At 34.6% G+C, this 11,272-nt stretch overlaps 1 protein-coding gene across 1 annotated transcript; it reads left to right on the plus strand.

Moving 5' to 3' along the window:
- The first annotated feature begins 763 nt into the window (after nucleotides 1–763).
- On the plus strand, nucleotides 764–9,066 carry LOC113500529 (trypsin-like). Its single transcript, XM_026881359.1, has 7 exons — nucleotides 764–868; nucleotides 1,446–1,525; nucleotides 4,948–5,072; nucleotides 5,845–6,004; nucleotides 6,351–6,476; nucleotides 6,775–6,927; nucleotides 8,772–9,066. Exons 1-7 carry the CDS (start codon nucleotides 829–831, stop codon nucleotides 8,991–8,993), a joined length of 906 nt encoding a protein of 301 aa, XP_026737160.1. The 5' UTR covers nucleotides 764–828; the 3' UTR covers nucleotides 8,994–9,066.
- The last annotated feature ends 2,206 nt before the right edge of the window (nucleotides 9,067–11,272 follow it).

An 11,272-nucleotide genomic window follows, 5' to 3' on the forward strand; every position in this document is an offset into this window, starting at 1 on the left:
AGGTCGTACAGACAGAAACAAAAGGCCTTGAATGCTGTCAGATGTACAAGATATAATATCAAGACGATAAATCTGAAAACTTAAACTGCGAATTTTTTTTGTTGCTTGATACCAAAACTATAAAGTTCGCTTAACTTTAAAAGCAGTTGGTAATCATATGCTCATCAATTGTTTTGTTTCTGGTCATACGAAATACAAATGTGGGTTGTTGCTTTTTGACTAAAGTTTTCAGTTCACTCATATATGCTTAGAGACCTAGGTTCTGAATAGTAAATTCTCATGAAAGAATGTTTGCAAGAATGATACTACTACTTTATTAGACACTTATAACATTCTAATCACATGCACAATAAACTCAGACTTAGAACAAGTAACTATGGATGAAACAAACGATACACGCGCCCAATGGCTTTGGCCTTTACAACTCGGCTATCCATGCATTTACAGACAGATACTCAATTTCTAAATAAGAAAAAAGCTTGATCATTGAGTAAGGATGACATCCTGCCGGGAGTCTTTTTTAATACTCATGTATGATTCAAATAATGCATTGACGCGATACATGAGTCACTTCAAATATAACTCGTTAGACGATAAAATAAAGTACAATTTACAATAAAATCTTCGATAACTTATCGTAGTAAGCGGACTTTTTTGGATGATTTTTTCGATAAAGTGGATTAGATAGTAAACGTTAGCCATCCTCGCATTTAGTAGATAAGATTACTAGTGATTCAGACTTCATAATATAAATATAATTTTTACTTTACCATTGTAGTTTGAGCTGTTGATGTGGTCTTGTGAGACGTTAAAAAAATAATTGTAAATATGTCGAAAATTGTGTGTTTGTTTTTGATAGCGCTAGCTGGTATGTTTATTATTTTTATTTATAATTGCCCTTTACTGTTGTCTTCTGGTTGCTTCTGATTATTTGCGTTTTGTGTACTTCAAGAATGTTTATCATTGCCTATGACACACCGAGCTTAAGTGCTGGGTGATTTTCGTTTGTTTATTATTGTAGAACCTGCCGATTCTGGTTTAAAGGAGTTTCAATGATGGACATATGGCCCTATTAAAAAGTCCACGGTTGGTTAAATCATTTGTGACTGAATGTGATTTTAAAGGAAGATCTAAGAAATCCTCCCGAAAAAAGAATAAAAACATACGACAGTTTTTGAAAAATGTATAACTTTCATAACCATAATTTAAATTCAGTGTTTTTTACTTTTGTTACATGTTTTTTTCTATTCTCGCCTGTTCCTTTGTCCAAAGTTCATTTTTTTCTCGTTTCCGATTGAGCTGAAATTTTGTTAGCATAATATCCCTACATTACGTGACAGTACTCTGTACGTGTCTACTTTGGTCGTTGTTTTGTCATGACATGTATCAACTCATTGACTTTATTGTCTTTTAAAACCTTTTTTGATATAAATCTTCTTTTACAGGCGCGAACGCTATGACGTTCAATGTAACCAACAGGCTTAGCAGCGGAAATTTGGCGGCTGAAGCGCAGTTTCCTTACATGGTAATTATTGAACATTATTATTATTACTTGTAGCAAACGGCAACAGCCAGTCTTCTGTTCTTCCTCTAGTCAAATCATACCTATTTTTATTTTATTTTTTACTTTTCATATTTGAGTTCCTGCATCGTAACATAACGTCCGGATGATTTCGTTGCGTGATGTATCGTTAAATAACCTTGATTCGAAAATATCACAAGGTTTTTCCTAGATTATATAGGTATTTCATAGACACATATAACTTCTTATAATAAAACAATATCTAATCTAAAATGAAATACCTAATTATCTAATTATCAATATTAGGTTAAGGAAAATACAATTTTTGTTAAAAATAAGTATTATGAAATTTATGATACTTAATCGCGTCGTAAAGTTGAGTCACTTAAAAAAAACAAGGAAAAATGTTTAGACTCATTTGAATGACCGAAATATAGAGTTGCAGCTTCGCATTACATTGCGTAGCCGCTTAGCTCTGCTATTAGAAGTGATTACATCATTGCGGGCAATGTATTGCTTTTTACGCGATATTTTCGCGAACTAGCTTTATGTCAATAGGTATTGTGTCACGATTTTCGTTTACCACTTAAATAAGAATTTAGGTGTGTGATTCTAGATTTCAATTTCGTAAATGTATTTCTTCGGCTGGTTTAATAGTCCTCTTCCAAATAACTTAAATATGGGTTAATATACATCTTTAATTCAGTATGGAATAGTAAGGAATATTTTTTATGTGAAACAACAAGCTAACCAATACTTAAGGAATACTCTGCGTGGCCCAGTGCGAGTACGACTAGACACACAAAAATTTCTGAACAAATAGGCTGAAGTGAAACAAAGCTTGGTCACCCATCAAGTTTACAACAGTATAAACGTTGCTTAACTTTGATTCAGATTTTCATTATGTTTTCTGCATCATGAGATTGTATCTCATGAAGTGTAATAGACAGAGATCCTTTTTTCCGGAATACATTCTTCAGGGGTCTTTTTAAATGTGTTTCATAATCATATCAATTCAGAGTAAACAAATCAAGTCGTTACCAAAATATGCATGTCAGAATATAATCTGACACTTTGTCAATTCGATAATACTTTTATCTTTTCTTGTTATATTTTATCTACAAAGGCACTCCATTGAAAACCAAGCAAAATCAGTATAAATATGAAATCAAGGTATTAACTCACAATCTGTATTTAAGATAAAGGAAAGCCAAACTTTCGTGATAGCTAAAAACCAAGGAGGATTATAATAATCTGTGATTTTTTAAGGTTAAAATATGGCATAAGTAGGTATGTATGTAAAAGTTAGGGTTCCATACTCCAAGGCTAAAAACGTAATGGTATTACTGGGCTGTCTGTTCATCATTCTATAAACAGGCTGTATCTTAAGAGCCATTAAGAATAGAAAGTTATATTTTTACAAATAATATGTCACTTGCCGCTCAAAACAAACATGAGTGCTAAGTAATTTTGCCGTGTTTATCTACTTGTATGGAACTCTCAGTATCTCAGTTTAACTCGAACTTTATCATAACTTTTGTTCCTCCTTCAGTTAATAGTAATGTTTTGTTTTCAACATCATCAGCCCATATTCGTCCACTGCTGGACATAGGCCTCCTTAATTGCACGCCATCGAGGTCTATGTTTGGCTGCTCGTGCTTGTGTTTTAATTTTATGTTATCTGTATATTCAGGCATGATAGTATTACTGTTATTAAAGAAATGAGATGGGAACTGTATCTAGATATACAAATATGGTAGACTAGTAGTAGAAAAGCGTAGAATTTGTCATATGTTTATTATGGTCCAAAAAATTGTATGAGCTAAATACTAAATAGGTCACTGCATGGGTGGCTTCGTTCCAACTGCTTGTCACAGTAATTTATACGCAATTACGATCCCTAAACTCGACACATTATTACAGTTTGTTTCAATAAACCATGAATTTTGTGTACGATGTTGGTATGTGACAAATAGCTTGGTCAAAACTATGAGGTATTTTCTAATGGTATTTTGATTCAACTTTTCAAATAGCCGAAGATAGCTTTGAATAAACTATATCTTTATCTTTTTTACCATACTGGCCCTCTGATGGTTAAATGTCTCCACCATAGACTTCCAACTTTGTCTGTGTATTGCCCGGTAAGGGGCATTTCAGATCGTTTCTTTAATAGGTGGCAATACTCAAGTCCCAACCAAAATGCAAAAGACGTTGCACGGAGGTTCAAGTGTAGTCAGTAAGAGTCTGACACTGTCATTCACTTCCTCCAAGAAGGTGGGTTCGATTCGGGTTCGGGTTCGGGTTCCATTAGGATTCCCCCGCATAAATTTTAAATTCGAACAGTCGTGCACTCGCCCTAAAGGTTACTATTATGACACAACAATCCTACCTCAAAATTTGGAAAACATTACTCATAATATAGATATATCATAAATTAAAACTTTAATCGGAATACCCTTCTGAAATTCCACATAATCCACTGATAAAAAGATTAAGTGAATAATAAATCTTTATCCGTTTGATAACGCCATTGTAAACAATTTCCAGGAATCGAAAAAGAACTTGCTGTGAGGAAAATTATTATTATTTACAAAATCACACATATAATATCAACTTACGAGATTATTTTGTAGAAAAGACAACTCCGATTTCAAAACTATGTACGTTCATTGAAGTTCAAAGAATGATGGTTCAAATCATAAAAAAAATCTACACCCGAATACGCAAAGCCCCTTACTTGACAAATTACCAAACAAATGGCTATCGTCCTATTTTTTCGAGATCGCCTTTTATATAAAGAAAAGAGAAAGAACAGTGGAAGACAAATTTGGATCCTTACAAATTGTCTAAGATAACTGATGAGGGAAATGAACTGCACTTACTGTGTGCTATAGGACTAATGCTGTTGTGGACACGAGACGCCACTAAGAACTAAATTCGCTTTCTCGCTCTCGCAAGTTGTGCTTAAAGGTGCCATAATGGAAGAACTGAAATGATAAGATTTTATACTTGTCTTGTGCTATAAGTTCAATGCAGTATGAATGAAAACTCTGTCTGATCTTTGACGGACATATGAGTGACTTGTCAGACTAACAAAAAAACTTGCCAAAAATAGTGAAAACGTCTAGGTCTTCATATAAATAGCCTGAATTTTGGGAAATTTTCCTAAACTAAGAACACACAATATTTCGGTGGTTACCTAGTTTTCAGTGCTGCCTTAGGTAATAATTATGAACGATAATTAAACTTTACTAAACTGATGGAGAAAAAATCGTTCAATTTTTTCCGTCAAGAAATAGTCACAAATACATACATATGGACTGTATTTACACATTTTTTTACGGCAAAAGCTGGCTTTTGTTCCTCAACCACTAACATCTGGCATAGTAACAAGGCATGTTATTAAGGATATTTTTTTCTTCCAGGCATCCTTGCAGCAGACAAGTTTGGCCACGGCACCCACTAGAGGACATGTTTGCGGAGGTGTCCTGATCACATTACAACACGTACTGACTGCAGCTTCCTGCATGTTTACTTTTGGACCAAATGGGTTAGTCACCGCCAAATCAATTTAACCTTTTCGGTCGACAGCTGTCATCATTCTTTTTATGGAGTTAATTAAACCAATTAACAAAGGTCATCATGTCCAAAAAAAGACTTGAACTTAATATTCTGTTGAGATTCACTGTTTACTAGTAATTAAACTAAAGTGGCGTTAATACAATCAATCCTGAGAATCTAAATTACACTAACAACTGAACAACAACGATGACAAAACTGTGTGCGAAGTAATAAATCTTGCAGTGTCTAACTTCGTGTGGATTCCGCGAACTTATCAGATTTAGTTAAGGAAATGGAATATCTACTCTGTCCTCTTTCACTTGGTACTACTGTATGTCAGGGGTGATATCGAAACACTGACTTTGTTCTAAACGCTTTGCCTCATCAATGTTTGTATTTTCATCTTGGTAGACTTTAAACTGTACCCCCACTGATGCATTATTTTTTGGGAGGACAAATGGCGTATTTATACCCAAAATGTCGATTTGGATATGGAATGATCTGTTACGATTCTTGTCAGTCAAAAGTGACTTGAAGCCTAACCGGAGCCACTAAAAGTTTTTTTTTATTGCGTTTGTTGAAGTAGGATGTCGCTCTACGCTATGCAGAACGCTGTCTATCTTCCAAAACTACGATTAGAACTCTTTTAAACTTGTTCATAGGTATTCTGATTATTATTCTGGTCACAAGATTATTATGATCATTATGAATCAATTTAAAATTTATATTCTTATGTGTTTTTTTCCTATTTTTAATTATAGAGTGCAGACGGCGATTAACTTACAACAGTACAGGGTGTTCGCTGGCGCTACAACCTTATCTAACGATGCTGACCCCAACCGATACCGTAATTTGTTAAGCTCTAACGTACATCCAGATTTCATTGCCTCCTCACATCTTAATGACATCGCTATTATAACCGTGAGTATAATTCCTTGATAGACTTCAAACATAACTAAAGCCATGTCTTAACCGTGTTATACTTGTTTCAGTTCTTCTGTTACAACTATTTCCAATTCTACTTAAAATGATACAAACGTTTACTCACAAATTAACTCGAGTCCTTACATCCTCATGTTCGTCTCACTACCTCAACGCAGCGTCATTGCACGGTTAAGGACTCTGTTAGATTCGATACTAGGCGGGCGATTCCGATAAAACGCGTGATTAAACCGTTATATCATTTTAGTATGAATCGACCCGGCGAAAGTTACATTAAATCTTTCTGCTTTTATTTCATCCCATTGATAATGGTGGTATTTTTCAGCTCGTCACTCCATTCATCAACAGCACCAGTATCAGGGCTCTGCCTCTGCCCGGTCCTTTAGTTGGACCCCCAGAAATGTCATCATGTACCATTGCTGGTTGGGGTACTGACGGTACCACTGCTGAAGTAAGAATTACTTTCATTGAATACTAATCTGTATATTTTGATCAAATAAAAATTTAGGCATTTTCTGTAATCAAATTGGCCATGCAACGGAAACGGAACTAGCTAAGTGACGTTTTAAATTAACGTTCCTCTGTACATTCCGTTTGACAATAACAATGACAGCACGACACATAAGGTGGACTTCTTGCTGTGCGTCGTTCTCTAATACTTGTGTAGGCACATTATACAGAACAGCGACTTTCGCTATGCATCGTTGTTGACCGTTTATGCTATTGTAACCTTGATTATTTTTCCACAGGGTACTCCTAGCTTGAACCTCAAGTTTGCGAACAAGTACGTGTACAGCCAGAGTTTGTGCCAGAAGGTTTACGCCGGCTTGAGTAACTCACCCAACGTATTCCCTTCAATGATCTGCTCAGCTTCTCACGACATCATATCAACGGGATGCTTAGTAAGTATAAAATTGATTAATAATAATTACGCCATAAACTTTTATCAGGACATAAAAACTCCGATCTAGTCCTCGTCTTGGAACATAATCTTCTTAAAAAAAACAAACCCTCATTCATGAATTTGATCTTCGTTTCGTGCGAGGCGAGACTTTACAAACATTCAAGTCACATGCACAAAGACACTCAGAATCTAGACACGCATTCGTGAATCACACAATTGCTTGTCCTAGGAGATCATACCCGCGACAGGTCGCATTCGAGACGGGTCTTTCGAGAGGGTTTGGCGAGGTGACCTGAACCACTCGGCTATTTGTGCATATTTAGAGAGAAATTAGTATTGATCAGTGCTTTTACTCATTTGTGGGTTGGTGATACTAGATGGCGCTGAACAAAGATGCATTGAATCGACCATAACTATTATTCCCCACGATTTCCTGTAATTATTAAATGATGTCGGATTCGACTCGCGATCCCGCCGCGTCTGCTCATGATTAAGGACTCCGGTTGGGTCCGAAACTAGTCGGGCTACCCCGATAAATACGCGTGAGTAATTCGTTACATCATTTAATAATGAATCAGTCTGACGATAGTTATTATAAAAAGATTTCCTGTAAAGCATAATTCTTAGCTGATTTTTGTTTCATACTTTCTTGTAACAAACAGCGTAGTGTGACCAATGCGGCAATTGTATAGCGGCCATTACTATAATTTACGAGTTGTTTAGTGGTGACCCAAGAATTTACTGCTTCGAAACATGAATACTGAATGATCACGTACTAACACAAATATGTACTTAATGGGAATTGTCTCGTAAGGAGGTTTTATTTATGATATATTGTTCGAAGGGTCTAGACTTCTAGACAAGACATTGTTCCAGAGAGTTAGTAGCAACTTTATCGAATATTTCATTTTATTACTGTTTAACTACTTTATATTTGGTAACGGGTTCGCCTAGTTTTGGGACTAACCCGAGGCCTGGAATCATGAGTTTAAGTCTTGTCAGGTTGCAAGTTATCGATCGATTATTGACGATCTATCACTAAGCCTTAGATTATCAGGTCTTACTCAGATGATAACCAAAGACATCTTGAATTCAGTTAAGAAACCTTAAATAAAAAAAATGTTCTATATGATCTCTTGAATGATACAACTTAAAACCAATAAATCTCGTAATAACACAATACTTCAAACTAGAACTTTTAGTCATGAGCCTAATATAACTGTCTACTTAATACGAAAATACAGGCTTTACTTAATATCAAGGATAAATCATGATTCGGTCAAAGTAATTAATGGTAGAGAAATTTGTAACGATTTCCTCTAAATGGTCCGATCCCGCTGGTAATAGTTACAAATCGAAAGAACTTTCTCAAGAAAAATATCTTTTGTACTGTTATGTAATTAATCTTGAGACGAGGAACTGGTGGAAAACACGAAATTAATGGCGTATGATCTTTGGAGGACAGTGCTTTTATCTAATTTGAATAGTTTTCATTCTGTTTTTTTTATTGTTCTCTAACCTTTTCTGAGTGAAGAATTATTCATTTTCATTTAATATAAATGAAATTTGAAAATTTCTAACTGATAGACAATATTTTGGGGGATAGGAAAATAATTCCAGAATTATACAACTTTCACATAACGCCCTCTAGTCTCAAACTACAACTTACTAGATTTGTGGTGACGACAGTCAAATTTCTCATTCATAAATTGTTCTGACAGCCACTAATTTGAACCTTATCGCTAGTGAATTTTTTTTTTATCGTTACACCAATTCCTTTCCCATCTGTTCGCATGTTTCGTTCTAGAAATAAATGAATAACGTTATTTTTCTGTTCTTCAGGGTGATGAAGGTGGTCCCTTAGTCTGCAACGGGCTTCTCTCAGGTATCCTGGTCTTCACCAACAACTGTTACCCCACGGCTTTCCCTGAAGTGTACACTAGAGTCTCAAACTACACAGTGTGGGCACGGTCCATCACTGGCGCGGCATCGACCTTCCAACCTGGAGTGTTGGTATTCGTCTTCGCCCTAGTACAAATTTTCGTATCGAAATTTGTTAACTAAGGAGTTTTTATTACCGTAACTATTTATGTATTTAGAGTTTAATTTTATATAAGGAAGTTATTGTTCTAAGTTTACTTTAGTTTATTTTTAAATAAATATTTTTATGTAATGATGCTGTTTTATTATCAACCATCATTGTATACTAAATAAGAAAATTTAAATAATTGAGTATTACTTTTTATCATAAATATATAAAAACATATAAAATATTTCAATAATTAAAAAATAAATATAGCAACTATAACTGAGTGCGACCGAATGTAGCATTATTTATTTTAATTAAAATTATTAGCAGATAATAAATTGTTTATTTGATTTAGATTGGTTGCTACTGTAATTAGTTTCCGGAACAATATCACGCATGACTCGCGTGACGTGAATATTCATGAATATATAATAATCTCGATTAGTTCATAACGACACGACGATCTTAATGAATAAGCTTATATGAACATCAACGTTTAACAGTCTGAAGTTGTTTAGGGTTTAATCACAGCGGATTTGCACTTACCGCCATATTCACAAACTTTAGAAAGATAAAAGTCACATCTTTGCAGGAAAGTTAGCTGAGGCTGCTCGAGACCAAGCTTCATGTTTTAAAGTTATATTTATCCAGTGAAAACATGATAGTAACTTACATGGCGTGGAAAAGCGTAGTGTGGCGTAGCACGGTATAGAGCGGCGTAGCACAGCGTAGAACCTCGTAGCTACTTTCTCATTTACATGTAAGAGGTGAAGGTAGGAGTCTAGGATCTTTCATGAAAAGCACAAAAAAGTTTTCCTTTTTTGTTTTAGAATCTCACTAACCTGACTTTCCTGTCAGTGTTAAGTTAAATGAAGAGTCCGTACAACCGACCGTAAGTATCATATAAGCGGTTTAAATGGCTATTCCAAAAAAAATTGTACTTCAACCACACGAAAGGAAGAATTTATGAATAAGCTCCGAGTACATTAAAAAACCGCCTGCAATACAGAAAGGTTACCATAATTAGTACAAAGGAGGTCTGAGGTCGAAATTACTTATAGCAAAATAACCAAGAAGGTAGGTGTTATAAATTTCTTGCACGTTCATTACTCCACATGGATCCTCACCTGGCTTTTAGCTTGCGACACATGTCGGAATTTCGTAATAAGATTTCCTTAATTTAAGGCCCCGACACAACTAGGTGGGACTCATTGATGGAATTCCCGAACCAACACACCTGTGACGAATAAGCATAACAATTAATATTTCAGTCATTTTTAAACCTTAAAAAGTATACTGTAATTTCCAATTTTAAATTGTTTTTTTTTTATAATTTTTAATTTATTTCTTTTTGCAATTTTTCTATCTTACTTGTAAGTAAATGCGTATATTTGTATGCTCGGAAATTGTAGGCGTGAAATGAAGTCAAATTACAAATACGCAATGTAACAAATATCGTAGTTGTGAAACCTAGACAATGCTTTACACGGCGTATAGTGGCATCTCTCTTCTACCACTATGTTAATACAACAAAAAAGTGTAAAATTTTTCAAGAAATTTAAAGCTCTTATTTGTCTTGGGAAGGTAACCGTATCTTTAAAGAAAATCCCAGGACCCTAGAACTCCCACTCAAGGTCATCGACATAAAGAGCAATTAAAAAAATAACTTACATCATTGAAAATATCAATAAGAGTTAAATCATTTACGGGCATTTTAGTCTATTTACCTCGTAAAGTTCTGAAGATAAATATGCTTAAACTAAAGCGAAAAAACATTACCCTTCGTAAAAATTAAATACGCGTCGTCGTTTGCAATAAAAATGTTTTTCTATTCAGTTTTACGATATATTTTGTTGTTATAGTTACTGTTCGCGTTATTTTTTATCTCGTAAATCTACATATTTACGAATTATTATTAATGTAATGTTTTTTTATATCTATACCTGCCTACATTTACCTAAAAATGATTTTGTACATAAAAACACATTGAATACATATTACGACCGCCTCTTTAAGTAATTTTATGATAGCTTTGTAAGGCTTAGTTGCCTCTTTATGCCAATGGCAATTGTCCACCGTACAATTGCCGTTGTATAAATATAAGGTTTATCCATTTTCTCAATATTATTACAAACCTCATCCTTTAGTTTCTTAAAGCCTACGACTACTTTTTAAAGGAATATTATTGCATAATTATTTAAATCGTTTTTCGCACTCGTATTGATCGGAATTGTCCGACTAGTTTCGGAAACTTTTTCTTAATAATAAGCTGACGCGGCGGGATTTGAGTCGAACTGCGAATCGAGTGTGAGTA

The sequence above is a fragment of the Trichoplusia ni genome, chromosome 14 (assembly GCF_003590095.1).
Source record: "Trichoplusia ni isolate ovarian cell line Hi5 chromosome 14, tn1, whole genome shotgun sequence".
In the NCBI taxonomy this organism is placed as follows: domain Eukaryota; kingdom Metazoa; phylum Arthropoda; class Insecta; order Lepidoptera; family Noctuidae; genus Trichoplusia; species Trichoplusia ni.

What these genes read in the sequence shown, in the direction of transcription:
- LOC113500529 (XM_026881359.1), top strand. Translation starts at nt 829, where the DNA reads ATGTCGAAAATTGTGTGTTTGTTTTTGATAGCGCTAGCTG. An exon ending in GTTTTTGATAGCGCTAGCTG is followed by an intron (nt 869 to 1,445) that starts GTATGTTTATTA and finishes CTTCTTTTACAG; the next exon opens with GCGCGAACGCTATGACGTTC. An exon ending in TTTACTTTTGGACCAAATGG is followed by an intron (nt 5,073 to 5,844) that starts GTTAGTCACCGC and finishes TTTTAATTATAG; the next exon opens with AGTGCAGACGGCGATTAACT.